Source organism: Barbus barbus (assembly GCF_936440315.1).
Source record: "Barbus barbus genome assembly, chromosome: 49".
Classification (NCBI taxonomy): domain Eukaryota; kingdom Metazoa; phylum Chordata; class Actinopteri; order Cypriniformes; family Cyprinidae; genus Barbus; species Barbus barbus.
Window position 1 is genome coordinate 14,444,710 of NC_136727.1, and position 27,812 is coordinate 14,472,521.

Sequence of the window (27,812 nt, forward strand, 5' to 3'; positions counted from 1 at the left end):
CACATGATCCTTCAGAAATCATTCTAATATGCTGATATATAATATACAATATTTTTAACAGACTAATTTAATTTATGCTTTATTTAAAAAAATAATTTTAATAAAATAAAATATCATGTATTAAAATGTTATCTAATGTAATCAAAAACCTTTTTACAGTGTAGTACAACATGGAAGTGTGTGATAAAGAAAAGATTATCACTCTCAGAGAATGTGTGTGTGTGTGTGTGTGTGTGCGTGTGTGTGTGTGCATGTGTGTGTGTGCGTGTGTGTGTGTGTGTGTGTACACTGCAGCATTCTGGCTGCCTGACCTGCCTGCTGGCTGATAAGTGAGTAAAGTAAACATAAAGGAGAAGATGGGTAATATAATCATGGGGGAGGAATGAAAGCTAATAATGAGAATTAAAGGAGAGAAGGTAAAAAAAAATTATAGTTGAATGAGAAAGGTATAAAACAGAGAGAGAGAGAGGAAGTGTGTGAGCTGATTTGTTGGTTTCTAACAGGCGGTATTTGGCCAAGGACCAGACGCTGTTTAACAGGCTCCCCTGAGGAACATGAACCAATACACACAAACAGAGCTGCACGCTGCAGGCCAGATTCCATTTAGCAATTTCACTTTTTCCATGAGAAAAAACAACGTAGCACCAAACAAAAGCTGGTGGTGTGAAACAACTTTAAGGGTAACTTACACTGTATAAATACAGTGAGCCAAGAAAACTCACAAACATTTCAAATTAGCATTAGCAACAGCTGTTTACTACAGTGGCTAGAATATGAATGAGAACCAAACAGCTGCAAAATATCAATGGTTACTCATGTATTACGAAGCAAACTGTTAAAACATGTTACGTTTCAAATTACAGTGCCAATCTGTCATTTTTTTAAACAGGCCTATGTTCGCATCAATTCTGCTACAGCTAAAAAAGGGCAAATAGGTTGACTGAGGATTAGAGGAAAGGAGAGAAGGAGGAGAGGGTGAGGGACTACACAGAGTCAAGTCATTTCCGTTATGCTGAAGGGTCTGGCAGAGGTCAAAGACTTCAACACTGCTCCTGGACTTTTAATATTAAGAGTTACACTACAGAGAGACAGACAGAGACATATTGTGTCTAAAAATGTCCACTTTGAGTAACACTTAAAGTAACACTTTGAGTTTGAACCTGTGTTTCAGATATTTTACACCAAAGATATCATATCTGCTCAGGTGATGGCGCTAAAAAAACAGCTTTTAAAGGACTGCATCTTGTGTGTCGATACACAGATATATAATATTCTATTTACTACTTTCAAATGGGGTCCGTAAGATGTTTCATAAACTTTAAGTTAGAAAGGACATTAAATTGGTCAAAATGGGCAGTATAGACATTTATAAGGTTAGTAAAGATTTTAAATAAACGTTTTATGAACGTTATAATAATCAAAGAATCCTGGAAAAACAAAAATACTAAGCAGCACAATTGTTTTCAACATTGATAATAATAAGAAATATTTCTTGAGCACTAAATCAGCATGTTAGAATGATTTCTGAAGGATCATGTGTCACTGAAGACTGAAGTAAAGATGCTTCAGCATTGTATCACAGTAATAATTTACATTTTTAAATATATTCAGAGAGAAAACAGTTCTTTTAAAGTTGTAGTAATATTTCACAATATTACTGATTTTCCTGTATTTTTTATCAAATAGGCTAAATGCAGCCTTGGTGAACATAAGAAACTTCATTCAAAAACATAAAAAACTTTTGAACCATTGTGTATTATACATATATTTATTCATAACTCTTGTATTTCACCTAAATTCAACTTACTATTAGAATGTTTAGATATGTTTACTGGAAAACAAGACAAAAATACTGGTTAAGAAATCCTAAACTGTATATGACAAGTGTTTCATTCAGTACCAAAAAATATTGTTACAATGTGTTGTTTTATTCAAAAATACTTGATTATTATTGAGTATTATTTATTTAGTGCCCATATAGAGTGTTCCAAATCAATAAATTATAAGACTTTAATCATTGTGTAATTTAATATATATATATATATATATATATATATATATATATATATATATATATATATATTCTATCATATCATATTAAGGATTTGACAGCCTTTGTTCTTTGGTTCAGTCATATAACTGCTGGTTGCAGTACTGTACCTCTTAGAAATGCAATCCATTCACCCGCTGTCACAACTAACTAAACTGAAAATAACTGGCTATATAGGATTTGGATCTCTTGGATGGTGTACGTGAGTGCTTTGAGTGGGTTCATGACACGCATGCATAAACTGTGAGGAAAATTTATAATCACTGTACGCTTTTGCCAAAGGCTAGTTGAAAAGTTCAGCACACTTATTTATTCAGTTACATGAAGCAGAGCTGCTTTAATACATAACAATACACTCATACTTAGGCTTAAGAGTTGAGCTTCATGTTTGACATTGTCAGTCATCTCATAAAAAATCCCAGTGGTAGCTACACACATAGAGCAAAACTGTTAACTCATAGGGCTAAAGCTAAAAATCCCCTTTAAGAATCAAAGCTTCATGGACAAAGTCTAAAACTCACAAACCCAAAGTGTACACATCAATTTAGTGCTTAAAAACATTCAAAGGGAGGAGTGAACTTCATCTCTTGAAAACAACTTAAAATTGCTATGCATTCCAGTAATCATATGCATCTCACATCAGTACTATACCAATCTAACTTAAAGTGATGTTTCTTACATCACTGTTTGCTAAATACAGCATTGTGATGTTGCATTAAAAAATATTTGACAAGTTCAAGTCTTGGTTGGGCATTTGGCACTGGTGTCTCGGTGCTACTTTGGGCGAATGTCGGAAGTATACAGTGACACCATTGATGATTTCCCAAGACACAAGCTATAAATAACTGTTTTCACACTAAAGTGGCAGATCTTCGAGATTAACATGACAAGTAAACCTCCAAGTAAGCAAAAAATAAAAATAAGCGTGAACAACAAAATTTACATGTAGGCTAGACAATTTCCTAAAATAGGCTACTGCTATGATTTTAACTGTTGTAAAATCAAAAGAGCAAATTACCTAATTTTTACAGTAAAAACAACAACTAATCCATTAAATTGACCGTTTCGCGGTTCATTTTCGCGGGCAAACTTTCAATGGGAATTTTGCGTGACGGCAAAAGCTTTCCTCACAGATTTTGCCGCGAATTATTCGCATTGAACAGACAACCGAACAGAAGCTGCTTGGTTTGAAACCCTTACGAACTCTTAACAAAAGAAACCATAGTAAAACTGTGGTTATACAAATGGTAGCAAAAGCAGAAGAAGAAAACATGGTTATTGCACTTTCACTATAAGAAAATAAGGGAAATTAGTTGTGTGAGCTGTGCTTCATCTACACTACACTGAGAATAAACAATGCGCATCCGCACAGTAGTGTAGGCTACACTGCATATTTCTAGTATTGGGAACATACCCCTTGTCACCACAGCCCGGCGACGGAGAGTTCTGTCAAGCCTGAAGAGTTTTGCTCCTCCTTCCTAAAACACTGGAGGTGTTGCGCTCTTGCCATTCAGTAAAAACACCACCGTGTTCCTAAAGTTCAGACGCAACCTGCACGGAACGGGAAGGCTCCGTATATGCGCCGTATGTGCGTCAGAACTTCCCTTCAGGAATAATTATTCCTGCCTAATGAGTGACCGCACAAGCGTCTATAAAGTCATTCTTTTATTACGCTACGTGGCCTCTTGTGGATAAAACAACGCGTTTCGCATTTTACAGGTAAGCACTGCAACGAATTATTAATATATGCTCGCTGAATATGACAGAATGTAAACATAAAAAAAAATTAATGTAGGCTATTTTTAGGGCTTCTTTAATAGATCTGAATGGGTTGCACAAAACAGTGTGTTACACTGGAAATAATATGGAATTCATTTCTAATTCGGAAACTTTTGTTTTGGCTCCTTTTGTTGCGAAAACTAATTTTGACAGTGAATAACAGTGTTAAAACGTTTCAGATGTTTACCTGGTCTCAAGAGCTTTCAAAGTGGCTTCACTAAAGCACGTCTGTTTTAAAATGATGCGCTTCGTACCAGGTAACCGAAGTCAATATCATATTCTGCAAGAACTGCTTGGTCGGTGATGAATGGTTGTGAAGTACGTTCCTCTATATCATTATCCCTCATAATAAACACAAACACAATGAAACATAACGAATGCATGCAACAAATCTTAATAGTGAGTCAGGAAGTTATTAGAATGTGAATAAAGTACAACACTTTTATGTATTAGGCTATTATTACATTACATTACATTACATTATGTTATATGTACGAATATGGTGGTGTGTTTTGGGGCTGACATCCCTATTACGGTTGGAGTGGTGTTATATTTGTGCATGTATGAACAGATTGCAAAAACACCACTGTGTGCTTTTAACCACAAAGTTAGATTAAACGTTAGTCAAGTACTCCTGAGGAGATAACCACAACATTTCTATTCATTATCAGTCGTTACATCTACAAAACAAAGTGCTATCAATCTGCATCACTTTTAGACGGCACAAATAGACTACATCACATAAACAGTGCTGGGACGCCACAAGACAGCATTGTGCAAGACCATCAAGAGCATCATAGCATCTTTTTTTGTTATTAATTTAAGTTACATAAAAGGGTTAAACAATGCGTGTGGTGTAAAGTAGATTATGCTCAGTTATTCTGGCTATTAAACCCATTATCTGTGTTGCTTCAAAGACACCTCAGCAGTAGAGAAGAAACGTTTTGTGGAGGAATCTATTAAGAAGTACTTTACAGTGACATGCTGAGATTTTGGCTATTCGATTTAGTGATTCTGAATAGTTCTGGTAATCCTCCTCAGCTGTATGCCACTTTTCCTTGCTCAGTGGTTGGTTAGAAGTCTGAAGGAGATGCTGAAATGGTCATAACCTTTTAGAGTATCACAACATATGAGGTGTAGCATCTGTGAAGTTACCTATTATACACGTTTTAGCATGCAGTCTTAAAAATAAAGGTTCCAAAAGGGGATTTTCACAAGAATAGCATAGAACAGAGGTGTCAAACTGCAACCCTGCAGAGTTTTGTTCCAACCCTGCTCCAACACACAAACCATGTAGTTTTCAATCGAGCCTGAAGGACTTTATTAGTTGGATTAGGTGTGTTTAATAAGGGTTTGAGCTAAACTCTGCAGGGCTGTGGCCCTTCAGGAATTGAGTTTGACACCCCTGGCATAGAACCCCTTTGGTTCCCTAAAGAACCTCCCAGTGAAGAGTTCTTAAAAGAACCACTTTTCTTAGTGTGAAGAACATTTTAATAATCTGAAGAATCTTTTTTTTTCACTATAAAGAACCTTTTGTGCAATGGAGAGATCCCATGCTTGGTAAAGAATCTTCATGGAAGCCAGTATAGAGCCTGTCTTTAAGAGTGCACACTCTCTAAAGAGGACTTTAGCTTTTTCATCTTCAGAATATCCTTTAGAAAACCATATTTTGCTGGCAGGAACTCAGAAACCAATATGCTGGTCTAAAGATCCTACAATGTAACAAACTATTTTAATCTTCAACCATCAGAACCACATACGCATCTCAAGAACTTAATATACACTTCTAGAAGAGTTGAGAACGCTTTGAAGAACCTTTATTTTTTGGCTATGTGCAGAAGAAGTTTCAACAGTTTAACAGATTGCATAAGCACACATTTGTACTGAACTCAACTGACCCTTTGAGCAGAAACCCCAAGATATTATTTGCTTATTTAGTGAGATATTGTTTATGAATGACGTCAAAGCAGACCATGAACCCAGCTGTGAGTAAAATCTGATCCGTCATTAGTAATCTGGGCTGCATTCCTTATGTAATGTGTGATAATAACTGTAGTAAGCATGTTAACATGTTCTTCTCGTTTGTTCGGTCAGACTTAGAGATCAGCTGGCAGGCTGCCAGTCATCATTCGGGAGAGGCAAACATGAAGGGGGCACTTAGGCTACGAAAGAGGGATGAGCGTATGAGAAAAGCAAAGACAGAGATATAGAAGGAGAGCAAGCAAAAAGCACAGGCAAACATTCCTGACGCTGTGTCTCAGCAATTTAATTAAAGGGACTGGTGGGATGTTATAGTGGGCATTCGGAGGTGAAGGCTTAACCCCCCCTGGCCAGGCTTGGACTAATCCCAAAGGTCAGCTAATAAGTGCTTGGGTCATGCTACCATGACAACTAAATTGGGGAGTGTCTCAAAAGAAGCTTCCCAGTCACAGTTAATAACTGCATGATGGACGTTAAGACACAGCGAGCAGGAATAAGTGTGTGCAGATGCTATGTTAAGAGTGGCCTTAATTAGTCCGTGGTAGAGTCAAGTGTCTGACATCTGAAGAGTATTTAGTTAGAAACACTTTATAAAGATTGGACCTTTTGTATCTCGAGTGTGACTCTGGCTGTTGTTAAAGGTCAGATGGAAACTCTAGAAACACGTCACTTCTTGTTTGGATCACTCAAAATCACAAAAATCTGTTGCAGAAGGGACTGCCAAAGCATGAGCCCTCCTACTAAGACTGGGATTTGATTTTCCTTTGATTTCTTCCTCCTTGAAGTGTTGGGTAAACAAAGAGTTGCAATACAGGAGCATTAAGCATGAAACAATGGGACAACATTCAACCTTACTAGTGTCAGATAGCTCAGAACAAGTTCAGTGTATTTCCTAACCCGTGTATGTTCTTTTATTATTATTATTATTTCTTTTATTTTATTCTTTTAGTTCTGTTATTATGCTTTTAGCTACTGTTTAACACATTTTACCTCAAATTGTACATCAAAAATTACTAAACTAAACTTGGTCAGTTTTGGTAATAACTTAGTTTTGGACCTGGAGTGTTGGAAATAACTAAAAGTAGTAATTTAAATACATTTTCAGAAGCTTCACATATTGAATAAAATGTTGCTGATCATTACTATGTTTTAGATTCTTGTGTTTTTTAATTGTATCTAATATAAATCTTAAATGTAAGAAAATGTAGTTGTATTTAATATAAATCCAGCTTAAATATAAGCTTCCCCACCACTACTGACAAGACATAAGGAATACTGGTGAAGAAAAACTAAAGTACTGTATTATCTCATTATGTGGCTTTTAGGATTTATTTTTTGTATGCTCTGCCATGGTGTCCACTTGTAAAAACAGAGTTTAGATTGTAGCCCTGCTGTGTGTGTGATCATGAACAGAGTGAAGGCAAGAGCCAATGCCTAGAGAAACACAGAAAAATAAATACACACATGTAACAGAGGTCAGAACATTGTTAGAAATAAGCTTGAATAAGATCGGATGGTACACTAAAATACTTTCTTAATAAGCAGAAACAGAAATACAAAAGCCATGAGAAGTGGGGAAAAAAGTTTTTGCACATCCCGACCAGCAGCACATAGCAACACTAGCTCAACCAATAGTGTGAGTTTGGGGTGGAGCCAGTGGCAGATTGGCCATCTGGAGCACCGGGAGTTTTCCCGGTGGGCTGCTGTACAATGTGGGCCTGCCCTTTGCGTAAATATAAATAAAAAAATTAATTCTAGTGAATGTAGTACGTCAATCGACCCAGATGAATGGCCCGCGCGGCCCACTTGATTAAACAAAATTCTAATTAATATATAATTAATATAGCATGCTCTGGTTCAGTGCAGCTGCTCAAAAGTGCTCGTCAATGTCAAAATGTTTGAAATAGCCAATCAAAGTGTAGAAGGTGGGATTTACTGTTCACAGACACTGAGCTGCGCGCGATTGAATGCAAGCTGAGGTAACTTAACGAGACAATTCAGCAATATTTGCCAACAGTTTACGATAAAATAAAATAAAATAAAAATGTTAGGAATGCAAACTACTGGCCTTTTCAAATTTCTCAGATTTTAATGCCATTACGTTATTCGTCACAATGTAGCCTACATAACGTAGCAGTTTTCAGCAGACATGAGATATATAGGCTTTCTTCCATGATTTCATGTGTCTAAAATTTTTTTTTAAAATCTATAAAAATCATTCTCAGACTTACTCTAGATTCGAACATTGTAAATCGGAAGACTTTTGCTCTCGAGGGCTGTGCATAGGAGTGATTTATATTATAGGCCTAATAAAAATATAACTTGCTTATTAATTCACATGCATTATTTTATATATACACTGGGGGTTAACAGTTTTAAATAATTAGGGCTTTTATTTATTTATTTGAAAGAATATTGAATTTATTTGATCAAAAATACAGTAAAAACAATAAAACTATGAAATATTACACTTAAAATGGTTTTCTATTTAGGATATTTTAAAATGTAATTTATGTATGTAATCAGAGCTGGATTTTCAGCATCATTACTCCAGTATTCAGCGTCCCTTCAGAAATCATTTTAATGCTGCTTAATTATTATCAGTTATTATTTGTGATCAATTATTAATATATCATGTATAATGGTTCTCAGTTAAAGAACATCATTTATGTGAAATATAAGTACTTGGTAATAAGTGTAGATATCTTTACTGTCACTTAAATCAATATAATGTAACCTTGTTGAAGAAAAATATAAATTTATATTTTTTAATTTTACCCAAGACTGAATGGTATCACATTTTCCACAAAAATATGAAGCAGCACAACAGTTTTCAACATTCATAATAATCAGAAATGCTTCTTGAGCAGCAAATCAGCATATTAGAATGATTTCTGAAGATCACGTGACACTGAAGACTGGAGTAATGATGCTGAAAATAAAGCTTTGATCTCAGGAATAAAATACATTTTACTATACAGTATATTCGCATAGAAGACAGCTATTTTTAAATTGTAACATTATATATTTCACAGTACTGTTTACTGTATTTTTTCATTATCAAAATAATTAGTATACTCCTTTCCACAATTGGAGCTCTATTCCTTGAAATGATAGATGTCAAGCTCCTGCAAAAGGACAAATACTGTATATGACCAATAGAAAGGCACCATAAAAACAGTCCACATGCTGCACTATTCAAGTCTTCTAGACGATACCAAAGCATTGTGTCATATGGACTGATAATATAGGTATTTAACTTTAGTGATATTAAACTGTCCCTCGTAAAAATGATTGAAAAATTATTTACTATTTACCATATAGGCCGACACCAGGAAAGACAAATTATAATTTAAAGAAGCATGCCAGTCATTTATGGTGTGGTGCGGTGTGTTGCAGACCGGGATTGGTGGGCTGCACTTTTTGGCCCCAGTCTGCCCCTGGGTGGAGCTATCTGTTTATCCAACTAATAGAAGATAAAAAGAGAAACCTGTTTGAAATCAATCATTGTTTTGCAGTTTTTGATAGGAAATTACGCAATTTACCTTTAAGAATACATACTCTGCAAGTAAAACGTCTCCCAGGTGCACTAAGAACATCTTCCACTCTTTTTTAAATCTTTTTTCTTTCTGAATGTGAACTGTAACATCTTGTTATTCGCTTAAGGACAGAGTTATGGCCTTTGGCTGAGTCTGTTGGGTGGTGTTCAGGTTTCACAAGTTAAGAACAGCAAACATCCGTCTGCCGTCCTTCAAATGCAGTTACTCAGGAGAATGCTGTTTGATCAAAGGGATCTGCTTCTATGATTACTTTGGCTGCAACATGTGTTACATTAAAGCTGCAACAGTGAGTTAGAAAACAAACATAATAAACATGCACATGACTGGTAAAGAAAATGATCAAAAAAACACTGCGTTCAAAAGTTCAAAAAAATCATTAAGCTTTTTTATGCATTAAATTGATCAAAAGTGACTAACTATACACTTACAATGTTTTAAAACACTTCAAATATATGCTTTTCTTTTTATCAAAGATTCCTGAATAAATGTATCACAGTGACAATGAAGACTGAAGTAATGGGTGCAGGAAAATTAGCTTTGAATCACAGGAATAAATTACATTTAATTTACATATAATATATTAAAATAGAAAATAGTCATTTTTAATTGTAAATGTATTTTTTCACTTACTTTATTTTTGATCAAATAAATGCAGCATTGGTGAGCATAACAGACTTCTTTCAAAAACATCAAAAAACTTGTAAGCTAAAAAGATTCATGGATAGCTGAATCAAAAATGTCAATTCTACCCCAAAATAAGATCTTTAAATCTTCTTTTGTGTCCAATGTTATCCAAACAACATTGGACCCCACTGACTTTCATTATATGAGGGGGAAAAAAAACGCATTTTGTATTCCACAAAAGAAAGACAGTGATTTTATGAGTAAATGATGACAGAATTATCCTTTTGAGATGTAAGTGACATCTATTATGAATGGCTAATCCCTCTGCATATTCACACGGCAAAGCCACAAAACTAACTTGAGAATACTGATAGAGTCACACTGAGGTTACGTGTACTCTTTAATCAATCAATGCCACAACTGAATGGTCTTAGAACAAATTCATCAGCAGACTGCCAGGACAGGATCAGATAAGCCTTTATACACACACACACACACACACACACACACACACACACACACACACACACACACACACACACACACACACACACACACACACACACACACACACATTGTATTGGACTGTCTTTCATTGCTTTTCAGTGAGCTGCAACAGCACACAAACAGATCAGTGTGCTGGAGAGTGATAGAACTTCCCTATAGTATTTAGTTACTTTAGCCACGCTTACACCATGTCTACACATTACAAGCGACAGCTACATCATTCAAAGGAGGTAAATGTTCTCTCAGGGAGCCCCAATGTCACCGTGCATGGTACAAACAGGTCCAGACAAGCAGAGAAATTGATTTGGTCTTGTTCCAACATACCTCATCATCACTGGAGTTGAACTGAGTCTGGTATCACATTCGTTTATTTGTTTTAATGGGCTGTCGGTTGTATATGGATCTGCTATGTAATTCAGGACTGAGGTGTTGAGCTCTAAACAGCGCTTCTGTGTTGATTTTGTAGTATTTTGGTATTTGGTTTGTTGCCCCTTTGTTTTGCTGAGTTGTATGAACTGAGTTTTGTGTAAAGAGCATCTTGCGTTTCAATGGAAGCAAGAACATCTGACCTTTTCAACAAAGGAGATCATATGCTCAGTATCACAAATGTGATTATTTGATTAATGGCCTAGAAATTGTGCAGAAACATACAGTATTTGAGATTTGGTCTGAGAGACTGAAGTCTTTAGAGCCCCTGACACAGAAAACACTCAAGCTGATACAGCTCGTCAGAAGACAGGACACCCCCTGCGGGGCAAGAAGAGGGCGGTGGGGCGATTTGTTCCAGCACGTCCCAGCCGTGAGTTTTCTCCTTTTTGCAGTCCGTTCAATTAAATTTCTTTAAACTACAGGCACACTGAATTCATATTCAGATTCAGATGTAGAAGAGTTTGTTCCTTCATTAAAACAGATTTGGAGAAATTTAGCATTACATCACTTGTTCAACAATGGATCCTCTGCAGTGAATGGGTGCCATCAGAACGAGAGTCCAAACAGCTGATAAAAATGAAGAATTTCTATTCCTTAATGCAATGGATTGTAACTTAAAAGTTGTTTTTGAATGTCGCTCTATTGTATATTAATAGGCCGGGGAAGGGGTGTTACATTTATTTTCAATTTGTTTATTATGTGCATAAAATATTTGTGAATACTTGTGAATATTTCAAGGTTATTCGATGACTACATAAAAACTTATCTGACAAACAGCTGATAAAAATATCACAATAATCCACACCACTCCAGTCCATCAATTAACATCTTGTGAAGCGAAAAACAGTTTTTAAAGAAACAAATCCATTAAGATGATTTTAACTTCAAACTGTCGCTTGTGATTAAAAGTCCATGATCCATAAACCCCTGTTGTCCTCTCATATCAAAATGCACTGTTTTCTTTGTAAACGGTGCTTAATCTGTGCATAGTTCTCTCCTGATTCAGACAGGCAGATGTTTTCACTGGATAAAGCAATATTGTGGAGAGGACTGTGTATTTTTGCTGGACGCAACAGTTTAAAGTAAAAAAAAACTTAATCTTAATGATGAATTTGTTTCTTACAAACATGCAACTTTTTCGCTTCAAAAAGACGTTAATTGATGGACTGGAGTCGTGTGGATTACTTGTGGATTATTGTGCTGTTTTTATCAGTTGTTTGGACTCGCATTCTGACGGCACCCGTTCACTACACAGGACCCCAGCTTCAGGTTTACATTGAATTCATATTCAAATTCAAATTAATTAATTGTACATAACTAGCATGACTTTCCATGCAATATGTTTCTCTTAATTCTGGCTAATTCACTTCTCGTTCACATTCATCAGTTTCATATTCAAATTCAAATGAATGTTTTCCATGCAGTCGTCTTTATGGTTAACTCTGATTTCATTGTTTTTCTCTTTATCTAGCTCAGTTCAATTCAATTCATGTTCAACTTTAGGTTCACATTCAATTCATATTCAAATTTAAACACATTTGAAGTAAAAAATGCTCTTTTCTATGAAATAGTTGGTTTAATTTTGGTTTAGTTTAGTTTCTTTCTCATTCTCTTTCTCTGGCATGGATGCTTTTCACACCTGTGCAGTGTGAGTAAACATCTGCTGGACTCTTTGACTGCAGATCAATTTTAAACATCATTTTACTCTCTGACTGGTGACTGACTGAAATCACCTGAAATCGGTGTACATGCATATGAGTCGTGGCATTAAGATCTATGGCGTCAGGCCAGCAATGTTTTGACACATATTATGTGTTACGTAGTACACAGAGTAACAAAAAAGGATGTACTAACTTGAATAACTTGCTGCTGAATGTGCTTAGCAGGTGTACAAGTGTTCACCTCTGTCAGATAAATATTCTTGTATGGTGTGTGTTGGTTTTTCTTTGAGAGATGTCAAGGTGAAAGCTGTTATGATTAACTCTATTACACACCGATTTAGTCTGAAGGTAAGCCAGAAAAACAGAGCTTAAAAACTACAATGAACCTGTCCTGGACCAACTAAACCTGCACAGAGAGAGAGAGCAAGAGAGAAAGAGACATGTATAGACAAGTACAAACAGTTCTCCCTCACTCTTCATTTGTCACAACACAATTCAAGTGCAGTTTGCCCTTTGCAAACAGATCAATGACAGATTGCACGCTTTATTGGTACAGTTCTAGAGAAAAATCTGTGTGTGTGTATATACAGTATATATAAATTATCAGATTTTGTTTGATAAAAAAAATATTTAGTATTAAATGTTAAGGAAACTATTCATATAAAATTAATATGTTAATATATCATGTATTTAATGTTAATGAAGAATTTTAATGTGTATTTGGAAGTTTTAATGAGTGTTTAAGATGATAATTGAAAGGATATTGTAACGGAGTCAACGGGACCTGAGGCGAGCGGATCCAAGTGCAAGCTTTTATTTGTGAACATAGTCAAAACACAAGCAGGGTCAAACAACAGCAAGTGGGTATAGCACAGGCAAGACACAAGAGTAATCGTAGGGCAAGCGTGGGTCTGTGATCGGCGAACAATATCCAGAGGGCTTGACAAGAGGGGTAGTCCGATAACGTGAGCAATAATCCAGACGAGGAACAAACAGAGTCTGAGCGGCGAGACAAGGGTTCATCCAAGGGACACGAGCAGGGAGCAGGAATCAGGAAACAAGGAGACATAAAAATGACAAGACTAAACTAGAACTAGAAACTTGGAGAGTTATAAACGCAGAACAATACTAGAGACTAAACAGAAAACACACACAGAATGGCTTGGTACAGTAGCTAACACTAGGAGAGTGCTAAACGCTAGACAATACTCGGCAACTAGATCAGGATCTGAGTGTGTTTTATGTAGTGTGTGTAATAGCTCTTAGGTGAGCATGTGATTGGGGACAGCTGTGTGATCAGAGCAATCAGCTGTGTGTGTGTCATCAGTGCAATGGATGATGGGAAATGCAGTCCAGTGTGCTGTGTGGTGTGAGAATCAATATGATGGAGATGTGACCTCTTGTGGCAGTCGGACAAAAGACCACGAACCAGATTCGTGACAGATATTAATATTTGAGGCCTATTTTCCAAGCTATTTTGCATGTAGTTACAATGAATAGGCTTTCAAGCTTTAAAAGAGATAGGCCTATATAGCATCATACAAGTTGTTCATATAACTCATTACAGTCAAATTGGAGCATTTCATAACCATAACATTAAGCTTGCTTTTGGAAAATATAACTTTATTCTTATAATAAAATAAAAACGGAATTTAAGTACTCCATAGCAAATTACTTCTTTGCCCAATGGAGTATGAAAATAAACACTAAACAAGTCTTAATATCTGTATGCAAATGTGTTTCTGAACTACATTCATTGTATTATGGATGAGTGGAAAAAAACTGTACTTTTTGTTATGTATATTCATAAAGAGAGAGGCGCAGAGCAAGTATGAATCATGCACATGCAATGACATTGCTGCAGATTATGCCACCTAACAGCATGCTGATCATAGCAGCAACATATTACAGGCACCCAAGTCGCAAACGCACTGACCTTTCAAATACAGCCCTTCAGAAAGAAATGCCAAGATGCTAAGATGTTAGATGCTAAGAACACCAAATGACATCTTTCATAAACACACCCATCTTAAAATGCTTCTCGTGCCAGACATGCTACAGTTTCCAGGCATAGTTTTTACCACAGTAGATAGATAGATAGATAGATAGATAGATAGATAGATAGATAGATAGATAGATAGATAGATAGATAGATAGATAGATAGATAGATAGATAGATAGATAGATAGATAGATAGATAGATAAGCACCTTTGTAACAGTATATGACAGGCTGGCGTGTGTCAGCGGCATGTGTAAGTTGGTCTACTATGGTCTTTTGTCTTGTTAAGTTTCTCACGTTTCACACAGAAACGCGGTGTCTCCGCAGATGTGCATGGCTAGCAGGTGTGCACATGCACACAGAGAAGATTGTAACTTGAACTGCCTTCAGGACCTGGGCAAAGTCGGGGGAGGACGGCCTACCTTTATTGCACTTAGTCTGGTTTAAACCACTCTCCGCCTTTTTAGTGTCTTTTGTGTGTATTTGAGAGAGTGTTTGTCTGGAGGCCTTGAAGTATGAGTGTGTGCGTGTGTTTGTATTAATGTTTTGGGTGAAACTACTTGTTAAGTGGACCCAATTATGGTTATTTAACAATAGTCTAAAGAAATCGGAACCTAAAATTTGAGTTCTTGACATTGTAACATTAATAAATTACATTTGTGCCTATATATTGATGCTACACAAATAGAGAAAAAAGAGCAAAAGGTAGGAAAACGTAAACACCTGTAATACACTGCATGGGCTCAATGATTTTAGACTGTCCGTGAGTTGAGATACAAAAAAAAGCCCTGGAGTTGTTAAAAGTCCACCATATCCCACGTTTTTATGGACTTTCGCTGACAAATAAACAGGAATGTCTTGGTGTAGGTACCGGAGAAAAATAATACACACCATTTATTTACCCCTTACAAAAATTAACCATGGTTTTACTGTAGTAAATGTGTAGTAACCATGTTTTTTGTGTATTGTATACCATTTGTATAAACAGTTTTTTTTTTTTTTTTGGCATTTTTGCCTTTTTATTAGGATAGAGAGAGGGGATACAGGATCGGGAAAGGACGGCAAGCGGTGTTTAAGTATCCTTAGCGTAAAGTAAGCTTTGTCAGAACCATAGCCTTGTAGACAGCAGATCAAACATGAAGGCACAACTGCACCTAAGACAGCATGAGTTCGAGTCCCAGCTAAAGGTACTTTCCTACTTCTGTTCTCTTCTCACCTCTGTCACTGTTTCCTGTCTCTCTTCCTGCTGTCCTGCGTATTAAAAGTAAAAACAAAAAAAACTAAACAAAAAACCTTGTAACCAAAAAAAAGAAAAAAAAAGGAAAAAGAAAGAAAGAAAGAACAACCTCTGAGCAATAAAACATTGAAAAGCAATTACAGCAAGACAATTTAGAGATTGTCCATGTTCTCACAGCCAATTCCCATTTTGGATTCCTTCTCGTGTCTCAGTTGTGTCTATTTATATTTTTCTAAGGAATTTCAGGAGAAACATCTGAGACACTTTTGATACTAAAATGAGAAATATATGATAATCACAACTAAGTCTCCTGAACTTAGGAAGAGCAAACTCTAAGCAATAGGGCCTATTTTCTTCTCTCTGGGAATACAAAGTTGGTATAAAATCAGTGAACTTACCCTTTAATAAGTTAATAACCACCTTTTAACCCTGTCAAAATCAGCTCTGTTTTCATCAAGCCGTTTTTTAGTCCATGTTGCTTTAAATCCTAGTGAGCTCTGCTGACTCCGCCCCTCTCTTCCGTGAAGTGACGAGCAGACCATAGATATGTGTAGATTGCCTATTCGACCACTCCAGATACGTTGATGCGTCAGCCATCTCACATTCACCATAATAATCAATGAATATTCAAAGATATACAGCGTATAACTTGCTGTTGTAGACACACACACTCAATGCGTTCAAAGATTCAAAGACCGATCCAAAAATGGCGTATGGCTTACGTATCGCGGCCCATAGAAACAGTCGATAATGAGGAATCTAGGTATATATATCTATGGAGCATACTAAACTGCAGCCGCGAAACTGGCTAACAAGCACATTATTAAGAAAGGCTATTTGCAAAGATTCATAAAAACCCTTATACTCACTTCTTCTGTAGATAAAACTGGATCACGAATGATTCGTGCAAACATAGATGCATTTATGTAGATCGGGGATCGGCGTATTCACTTCAAAGCGAAAATAACGTTAATCCTCTGCATCTTCAGCGGCTCAGATGTCAGGAGTAAATGACGACTCCTATATTCATTATTACATCCAACAACACTTAAATCGCTTAATTGGAGACACCTTGTCTTCCCCTGCACCGGAGTCGGTCGGACTGTTTACAGCTCACTCAGGGTGGGCTAAGGTAAGCCGGTCTTGTCAATCAACTATCGTGGGAGGGGCCTTTACAGAACTACGTCATTCTGACAGGAGCCTCAGAACAGCCTGATTTGAGAAAGGGGATTTTAAAATAGGGATTTAAAAAAAAAAAACACTGGGTGGATTTTTATCATTATAGGATGGATGTGTACACACACCTCCAACACACATTTATGTTCAAACAACTTGAAAAGTGAATTTTGCATCTGATGACCCCTTTAAAGAACAAGATTCACAAAATGCTATTCTTGCAATTTTTCATGAAAATTATTTTTTTTAAATATTATGTATATAATATTTTATTGCATTAATGTATTTTAGTAATTATATATCTGTAATATAAAATAAATATTACAATAATCATATTACTATGACTTTCCTGTTCTGCTGATGTCATCAAGGCCGAGCATGTTATTGGTTAATATAAAAGAGGCAAAATGGTTATGGTACTATAATGCCACTTTTCATGATCCAATCAATTCCCAATGCTTAAAGTCAATTAAAAAAAGACTGGTTGCAAATGCTAAAAATAGTTGACATATGGTAAGCTAGCACTATAATTTTAATGTAGATAGCAGAGCTCAGATCATTTGGTTTTGGATTTGTAGTCGAGAAAGCGAGAAAGAGTTAAGATACTGAAGCGATCTTATTTGTGATTTTAGAGCTAGTCGAGGACAGCAAAGACTTGGCTCTGGCTCTGCTTTAGACGTTTCTGTTGTGGCTGAAGTGAAGCATGAGGAAATGAAGTAGCTGAGTAATCTCAGGAAAGTAGCATTACTTTCGAAAGTAGTATGTTATTTAAAGAAACACACATTCACACCTCTGTCTGTACTAGTAAATGTGAGAGAGTGAAACTATCAGTGAGTTTGTGTGTGTGCCCCACATTTTAACAACAGGTCAACTGCCAGGCTTCTATTTAGAAAAAGTAATTACACTACAACTACCAAGAATAAGTAGTTGGTTAAATAGCAAACTACTAGCATTACGCAGTTATCTACACTACTAACCAAAAATATTTAGCTATAGTACAAGCTACTAACAAATTTGTAGCTGAATATAGTTAGCAACACTAGCAGTTAGCTATACTACAAGCTGCTGTTTAGCTATAGGCTACCATAAGCTAACAGCAAAAACTGTAGCTAAGTATTTGTATTAGTTGGTTGTGATTGAGATAAATGTCTAGCAAATAATTACTTAGCTACACCACAATCAACCAACATTAAGTAGCTAACTGCATTAGGCTAACTACTTTTATGACAAGACTAAAGATATTTTATTCAATATCTCTGAAATCAAATAACAGGTATATATCATATAGATATACCCTACAGATATAGAGTATTTAACTGTAACTGGACTAGGCTAACCAACTACCAACACCCCTATTTAATTATTTTGGTTAAAATTGTTCATTAACAGCAGTATTTAACATAATACTTAAAATTTTGATAAAAAGCCGAGCACAAATTTTAAACTGAATCAGAAAATAATTTTTGTACTGGTCTATTTAAAAGAATGAACTGAATCACTAAAATTAATCACTTTCTAGTGCTAGAGTACGTCCATATCTTTTCTTTGAAAAAGTAAACAAGTAATCTATTTTATGCTGGTTGGCTGGTCTTAGCTGGTTTAAGTAGCTGGTAGCTGGTTTTAGCTGGTCTCCCAGCCTGGCCAGGCTGATCAAGCTGGTTTTAGCTGGTCATCCAGCCTGGTCTATGCTGGTCAGCAGGCTGGTTTTAGAGGGGTTTTGGCCACTTCCTTAGCTAGTCAGGCTGGAAGACCAGCTAAAACCAGCTACTTCCAACTTAAACCAGCTAAGACCAGCCAACCAGCTTAGGTGGGTTTTATTTTTTTTCAGCCAGCTAAAACCAGCTAAGGAAGTGGCCAAAACCCCTCTAAAACTAGCCTGCTGACCAGCAATGACCAGCTAAAACCAGGCTGGATGACTACCTAAAACCAGCCAACCAGCTTAGGCTGGTTTTAGCTGGGGGTTTTTTCAGCAGTTTTAGCTAGTTTAGTTCATTCCCAACAACTGTTTCGCTGCCTCTGGTCTCTATTCATGATGATCATATTCACAAAATACACACGTAGGCTACGTTCTTAGCCTTTTTGCGGGATGTAGTCTAAGCTTTCGGTTTTGGCTATATTTATTTAGAACTTCTTTTTCAAGGAAGGATAAAGGATGAAAGGGAATGAGTGAAAAACAAAACCCACACAAATACTCTGTAAACAAGGTCATTTGAGGTATCTCATATTATGTCTTTCCAGTTTCTAAATCTTGTTTTATCCCCCAAATCCTCTCTCTCATCACTCACTAATTAAAAAACATTGTCAGAAGTAATGAGAAGTCTAATAAGAATACAAACGGATGTTTTTTTTTATTATTTATCATTCAGCTGGGCATTCATTAATCATTCATGACTTATAAATAAAACAATGCTGAGCCAAACCCAGAGGGAGTGTGTGTCTGTGTGTGTTGGAGTGATACCTGTGTTGATTTTTGGGTGTGTGTAAGCATGCCGTGTTCATGTGTCTGACGAGAGGCTAAAAGAGTGCCATAAATCATCAGACTGACTTAATGTCAAAAGGATTAAAAAATAAAATCACGCCATGATTTACTCACCCTCAAGCCATTCTAGGTGTGTATGACTTTCTTCTTTCAGACGAATACAATCGGAGTTATATTAAAAAATGCCCTGGCTCTTCCAGTGGCAGTAAGATTTTGAAGTCCAATAAAAGTGCATAAATCCATCATAAGAAAGTGCTCCACACAGCTCCGGAGGTTTAATAAAGGCCCTTTGAAGCAAATCTATGTGTTTTTGTAAGAAAAATATTAATATTTAAAACTTTATAAACCGTAATCTCTAGCTTCTGCTAACTGTGGTGTTCCAGTGGATGACTTACGTAGGTCTATGAATTCAAATTTTAAAAAAATTATTTTGTCCATACAATGAAATTCAAAGGGGTCCAAACAACTTTGTTTGACTTTAATTGTATGGACAAAAAATCATCTTTTGTGAAGATATAGGAACATTCTAATGAAATGTTCATTTTTGGGTGAACTGCCTCCAACAATCCCTTTATAAATAGCATTCTGCATTTGTTATGAAATCAGTGACTTAAGATCACTCTAAAGTCTTGACGACATTCAGCTCTGCTTCACCTGTGACCTCCTTCTGCACCTCATGCCATCCTCATCAAACAGTTCTGACAGAAGATTGGCAAACAAGTGCATGAACCCTGAAACAAATAAAGAAAGAGTGAGAGAGAGAGAAATGTCAAACCCTTAGGAGGACCCATGCCTTCCTGTGATGAATATGGATTTTTAGGGTTATTGCAAAATTCCTGCTGTGCCGGTGGGATTGTGCATATGCCGGAGAAGAAAGGGAGAATGGAAGGAGGGCAAGAGAAGACAGGAGAGAAAAGACGGGAAGGTAGCAACCCGCTTTAATGAAAGCGCTAGTTTCTGTTCTAAAGTCAAGCAACCTGTAGAGAGTCCAAACACATTATATAGCAAGAAGGAAGATGGAATGGAAAGCCAAAACATATAAGAGATGTTTAAAACTGCAGCTGAAAGTACAGTGGCTAAAATGTCAAAAACTAAATATATATCAAATAAGTTTGAGAGAATGAAACCAAAAGATGAATTATCTGACTAAGATGAAACAGTAGAAGAATTACAATTTTAATTGGACCAAATTGAATGTCAGGTCATCTAATCATAAGGCAAACTTATGCATACTCACTCTCCTTCCCATCCCTGCAGGAAAGTCGAGCTTAAGCTGTTCACCTTTGGAACATGGTAGCTAGCTGATCCCAGCTGGCAATTAGCTGGTAGACCAACTTATACCAGTAACAAACTAGCTGGTCAAGCTACTTTTTGGAAAGTGATTCCAGGTTGACCAGCCAATGACTAGCTTAGACCAGCTAATAAGTAGATGTCATGTTCCAAAAGACAGAGACACAACAGAGTCAAACAGGCTTCTTCTATCAGAACAGATTAAAACAAAACAGAGTGAGCAAATATGATCACAAGACTATGAGTAAATATAATCACAAGCTGTCCTACTAACCAAGCCATTGCCCTTCAACGAGAGGAGGGAACGAAAGGGCAGAGAAAAACGATAAATGGTTGATATGAGAAAAAGAGGCTCACAAAAGGAAACTTGGACAGAAAAAATGGATGAAAAGAGTGAGTGTACCTGCCAAACGAATGGTTGTTCATCTCACTCAATAGACTGGCCCTTTAGAAGCCAGGTCTCTTGTTGGAACAGTAAACTATTCTTTGTACTCACAAATGTACACATTGTTATCGAAGCAGTGAAGAAGATGGCGGAGGCTTTGCCTAGGCCTTTGTTCACTAGAAAATCAAAGAGATTTTTGAACAATCACCAAAAAGGGACACATACAAAATAACACAAGGACTTTCACTGAAAATTAAGGGGCATCACTTGCACCACTTAAGCTAGCAATTATTTAGCTATTTGTTTCACATTTAGAAAGCTACTTATGTTTAGACAATCAAAGTTGTGTCAATGAAGAATCTCTAGGTTTGTGTGTGTGCGGGGTGTTGAAACGCTCTGAGGACATATTCTGGGATGAGGTCTAAACACTCTGAGATAAACTCATTAAGCAAACAGTGGAAAGAGTGAAACTGAGTGCAAGGCAGGTCAACAGACATTTGGTCAGCTGGGCCATATACCATAGCCATTGTTGGATGATCTCAGAAAATGCTGAAGGAAAATAAAGACAAAAGTGGTTTAGCCACACCATGAAATAAGCTTCAATTATAGTGCAGAGAGTCATGCACCAGTTTATTCATCTTTACTAAGGAGGCACCAATGAATAATTCAGAACTGACTCAAAAACACTTACAAACTTTCTGCCACAGCATTTCAGACCAAGCTTTTATTTATTAAATTTTTTTTCTTGGTCTTGGAGGGCACCTTATCTGCTCCATCAATGAAAGCTTATAGTAGGGGCCCTGAAAACCTTGATTTGCTGTTTCAGATTTGTTTAATTAGGGGTGGAGTGAAACTCTGCAGGACTGGACAGGACTTTAGTCCTCCAGGAGTAGGACTGGACACCCATGTCACAGGCCCAATAATGTGTGAACTAATATATACAATAAAAGATCATCTATGTATGTTTTGACACTGGGTTTCTGTTTTATTTTTCTATTGCAGGATTCCATCACAAAGGCTATACAGTGATCAATGATGTGGCCATTATATCCCCTGTCTCATCTCATTTTGTTTCACTTACTGTGTGGATCTCTGAGCAGCGGATGTCCTCAAGAGTGCATATGCAACTACTTTGGTTCCATCTTCTGCGTCCAGCAGAACTTGAGCAACATGCCTCAAGGCCTCCCCTCGTCCACAAAGAGCCTCTACATCTTTCAGACCAATATCAACACCTTGCAACAGCAGGACTTTGTAGAGCTTGGCGAGCTTGCAATGCTGGACTTGAGTCAGAATGCCCTCAGTGAAATCCCTGATAGGGTGTTCAGCCCACTCTCCTCTTTACACAACCTGGATCTCTCTTCAAACCACATCACCCACATTTCCAAAGACAGCTTTACTGGACTGGTCAACTTGGAAAGGCTGTATCTCTACAGCAACCGCATTCAGAGCATTCACCCAGCTGCATTTGAGGGACTAGAGAACCTACTGGAGCTGAAGCTACAGGGGAATCAGATTAGTGTGATGCCAGCTTTGCGGCTGCCCAAGTTGCTCCACTTGGACCTTAGTGATAATAGTATCCCACCTATTGGACCTGAAGATTTACAGACACCACACCTTGAATCTCTTAAAATAGCTGGACTGCGGCTGACCAGTCTGGATGAGGAGCTGCTAAGCAGCCTGGTGAATCTACACGTTCTGGATGTTTCCCAGAATCTGCTTGTAGAGATTCAACCTACACTGAAGGCAATGGGTGGCCTACGAAACCTCAATTTAACTGGGAATCCCTTGCGATCCATAAAACGAGAAGACTTCCGAAATTTGGTTAATTTGCAAGAGCTTGACTTGAGCAACCTTAATTTGCAAGGCTTCCCTGAGGGCTTCTTCAACCTCTTCCCCAAACTTGAGAAGCTCACTGCAGCAGAAAACCCCTTTAACTGCCTCTGCACACTGGCCTGGTTTCCAGCATGGGTAAATGATGCTCAAATAGAACTGCTGAGAATGGAAGAGACTCGATGCCACTTTCCACCAATAAACTCAGGAAAGATTTTGGCCAAGTTGAAGCATAAAGATTTTGGCTGTCCCACTACGACCATTGAGTTAATAAGCGCAGGGACAAGCAGTACTACAAGCAAGCCCACAAACTCCACCACACCGTCAGGCACAGCACATGCCATTCCCCCGGCGCCACCAAGTGAGATGCTCTCAGCAGACACAGACAGTTTCCCTCTTTCCCAGACCACTGCCTTCCCCAAAGAAATCATAGAAGATTCTGAAGAAGAGGACATTATATGCCCCTCCAATATCTGTCTAAATGGGGGAACATGCGTATTTGACTCAAATGGGGGGGTTGTTTGCCTGTGTCCGCCTTCAATGTCAGGACTCTACTGTGAGATTCAAAATCCAAGCTTCCTTCTTCCACCTTCGCCTAGAGTTTCTATTGAGACCATTGCTACAGTCCAGCCCAACACAATCAGCTCCCTTCACATAACCAGCACTTCCATTTCATTAGACCTTCACCGTTACATTCACACACGACCACACATCCGAGGAATCCGTCTGACTTACCGAAACTTGTCAGGCCCTGACCGACGGCCACTACAACTGAATGTGCCTCCAGTTTACCCTGAATACACGCTTAGAGGGCTACAGCCAAACAGCACCTATTCTATATGTGTTAGTCCTCTGGGAGAGCCTGTCCATGTCTCGGTTAGTGCCTGCATGGAGGCTCACACGACAGGAATCCCACCCTCCTCCCACTATCCTGAACCTTCTTCCTCCCTCATGCCCATCGTGGCAGCTGTAGCAGTGGTGATGGTTGTGGCCATCATAGCTACTGTGGTGGTTATCCGCCGCCGGAGGAGATCCAAGGCTCCAGTAGATAAGGACTTACATGAGACATCTCCTCTGGAGTTAGAGGGAGTAAAAACCAGTCCAGAAAATGGTTTGAAACATCCGAAACAACCCGACATCACCCCTTGCCCATCTTTAGTGCAAAATACCTTGGAATATGAGGCACAAGGACAGTGTCCAGCCAACAATAATGTAGCTTGTACAGAACATTTGTATGTGTAAAAGCCATATTGCACTATTCATACCTCCAGCCCATAGAGGACAAAGTGCTCCATGACTCCTGCAGGCGGGGGCGATGCAGACAAAAGATAGACTCTGGTGGGTTGGTGAACATTTTAATACATCCCAGCCAAACGCTTAAATTGACTGCCAGTATTTAAATCAGGTGCATTTGTCATCAGCATTTTTTACAGATGCCTTAAAGTGCCTTTTTATATCAGACTCTATCTGAGAAATGGCCAGACATTACTGAACACAGTGTTGATAGGCTGGAAAACAGGTTTCTTTAAAGGTAGCTCATTAATTGTGTAGCTGGCTCTGGAAGTGGTAGGCAGGAGTCAAAAGTCATGCCTGGAAATGCCTGGACTTTTTTTGTCCAGAAACAAATTGCACTGATCAGAGACACTGGGACTGTGCCTAAGAGGTGCCTAGAGAAGCTGAAAGTGATCAGCCTCTTAAAAGATGCTTCAAACAGGTTTTAAACATCCCTCTTTTCCTCTACACCATCTGCCCAGCACAGGAGAATATTTGCTGTGATAAAAAAAAAACTAAAACATGAAGAGACATTTTCTTACGTTGTCTAGTTTACGCTGTTATGTTAAAGCTGTAATATTATGTTTTTGTATTTTAAAGAAACAGTTCACCAAAAATAAATTCTGGTATTGACTTACCCTCATGTCATTCCAAAACCCGCATGATTGTCTTCCATGGATCAAAAAACAAACTATTGTAGAAAGAAAGTAGCATGAGTTTGGGAAAAGTTTATGAGAGTAAATGAAATCAAACATTTTATTTTTGGGTGAACTTTTTCTTTAAGTGCCATTTCTGTCCCTTTTTGTGTTTAGTTGTTGTGTTTGTTTTGACTTGTAAACATGAGACTGTAGCAAACATTCGGTTTCCTTTCACTTGAGTGCAACAAGTTAAAATGCTTTTACTTCGAAATGAAAGCAAACTCACTTTACGCGAGTGAAGTCTTCATCCTGCATCTGACAAAGAAACACTTTGCAAGACTATAAACACCCGCAGCCATTTTTTACCTCAAACAAATTCCACACATTAACAAACACAGTAGTACTATATAAGGATATGGATAACAAACGGTTTTAACAAAGCTGTTTTTTTTACGTGCCAGCTTTCTAAAAATGTCCTGTACTCATGCTTCACGGGCCCCAAACACAGACAAACTAGGGGAAGTCTTCAAAGCCAGGTTTTTTTGTATTCGTTACCAAGCTAAATCCAGATGGCTTTGCTCAATTGTTTCAACCAGACTATAACTAACAAAAGCATACTATGGTACAGTGATGGTATCAGGTGCTAATACCATGGTACTTTAATATATACCAGGGTACTGAATGATTCAAAAAATACTATGCTAAAACAATCTTTTTCAACTTGTTTAATTTGATTTGTTTAGCTGAATTAATCAGCTTCCCCATGAATCTTCATTAAGCGTTTATTTCAAAAAATAATATAACTAGACACATGTACAACGAGTACAACTGATAGTTTTTCTCTGTGAAAGTGCGAATGTGTTTAAGCCAAAAGTGTCATTGTGGAATAGCATGTTTATGAGCATTATCAGAGCAGTAAAGTTGTGTTAAGAGAAATGGAACCAGTAATCTAATCCAAAGTGAGGAAAGGTCAATTGTCAAATGCTCCCCACTCTCAGCAGCCCCTTTTTTAGCCCTGCGCTACATATTTGTGACCGTGTGCAGTATGTGCACTGAAGATGTCAGCGTTTAGCACATCTAAACGTTTGAACTGGAAAGAGGAACAGCTTTACACAGCATGAGGGGCTTCAAATATTTGAAACATTTTGAAAAACCGCTTTCAAGTACCATGCTTACTTTGGGATTCTTGTTGTTTCTCTCTTTTGTTGTGCACAAAGCCAAGTCTTCTCTTTTTTTGGATGTAAAAATGTGTACTCTTTGGAAGAAAAATGTGACATCTGTTGAGAAAATAAAATGGAAAAACCACTCTTCTGTGACTGTTATTCCCTACCAAAACGTTATGCTTGTTCTCTGCAATTAAAACACATTGTCCACAAAGTTCAAATTCAATCTATCTTTTCTGAACTGTTCTGGATTTTGAGGTTTAATCCTAGATTTTGAGGCTTTAGTTTAAATCAGGACAAATATTTTAAGAACTTTCCAGGAATTATCTAAAAATTGAGCGAAATTCAGCTACAACATTCGTTATTTACTAAAATAGTGTGTTTCTTCATTTGATGGCACTTTAGAATAAATTATTTTGAGTCTATATTTACAAATATTACACATATTTGTGGGTGTGTATGTGTATAGTATAATGACATTAAATTAACTTGCAATATTTTACAATAAGATTCAATTTGTTAACATATGTCAATTAGCATCAGGTAACAATGAACAATATTTTACAGCATTTAGGTTATTGTTAATTTCTACAAATGCTAATACATTTGAATGGATTTTAAGTTCAATATATTTACATAAATTGATCATCAACAATAAAATTACATTTAAATACAATTAAAATATTTTAAAATAAACAACCAATATTTATAAATATTGTAAAAAATGTGAGGTTAATTATTAGTTCATGATAGATTTATTAACTAATGTTGATAAAGTCTATTTTCTGGTGCTGTCAAATGATTAATTGCGATTAATCGCATCCGAAATAAAAGTTTTTGTTTACATAATATATGAGTGTGTACTGTGTATATTTATTATGTATATATAAATACAAAGACATTCATGAATAGTTTTAAGAAAAATATGTTGTTTATATATAAAATATATTTTTATAAATATAATAATATAAATATATAAATGAATATACATGTAAATATGTTCTAAATATATGCTGTATGTGTATGTATTTTTATATACATTCTAAATAAACATTACACATACACCAATTGTTATTGTGATTGATCGTTTGACAGCGCTACTATTTTATTTTTGTTTATTTGGTAAATAGATGTAAAAAGTGTGATTATATACAGCCAAGAGGTTTTTAATGGCAAAACAAACCCCTTTGCTTCACTACACTCCTTCACATTGAGGTCCTAATCATCCTGTCAGGGTTTGTTTTGTCATAATGACCGGCAAAGAAAAGCAACAAGAGGAAAAACACAGCTAATGGCCTCCACGTCTTGTTTTGCTCATGCTTCAAGGAATGAAGAAATTGAACGGGCAGGCATTGAAATGCTCCTTCCAGAAACGCAGTATTGTATGCTGTGGCAGAATGACAATGTAAGACTTGAGGACTTTAGCAAGAGTTTAATCTTCAGAGAAGAAGTTGAATCCAAGACCAAGAGTCTGAGATGAAATAAAGACAAAGACAATAATGTTTCTGTAGCAGAACATGCAGTTCATTCGTAGCACACTTTTGGAAGTATGTCACAGCACACTGCGAAACTGCCCCAACGGATGCTATTCAAAATGAGCTTTAAATCACTTAAACTAATAAACGCAACAGCACGTCTAATGTGGTTCCCATTATAGAGCACTCAGTTGGGAAAACGGGAAAAGACGGAGGAATTTTATTTATTTGAAAAAGCTGGCGCTGATAATACAGGGTCAGGGTTGCAGGGGGTCAC

General features: G+C 37.1%; 1 protein-coding gene across 2 annotated transcripts; it reads left to right on the top strand.

Moving 5' to 3' along the window:
- Positions 1 to 3,592: 3,592 nt before the first annotated feature.
- LOC306867441 (vasorin-like) lies at positions 3,593 to 26,204 on the top strand (the record flags this gene model as incomplete). Of its 2 annotated transcripts, XM_079413097.1 has the most annotated exons (2): positions 3,593 to 3,769; positions 22,160 to 26,204. In XM_079413097.1, the coding sequence occupies one exon, from the start codon at positions 22,190 to 22,192 to the stop codon at positions 24,227 to 24,229; it is 2,040 nt and encodes a 679-aa protein (XP_079269223.1). In that variant the 3' UTR covers positions 24,230 to 26,204. The 2 variants fall into 2 exon arrangements, with proteins under 2 accessions (XP_079269223.1, XP_079269222.1); XM_079413096.1 differs by lacking the exon at positions 3,593 to 3,769 and having other exon boundaries at positions 22,193 to 26,197.
- Between the last annotated feature and the right edge of the window lie 1,608 nt (positions 26,205 to 27,812).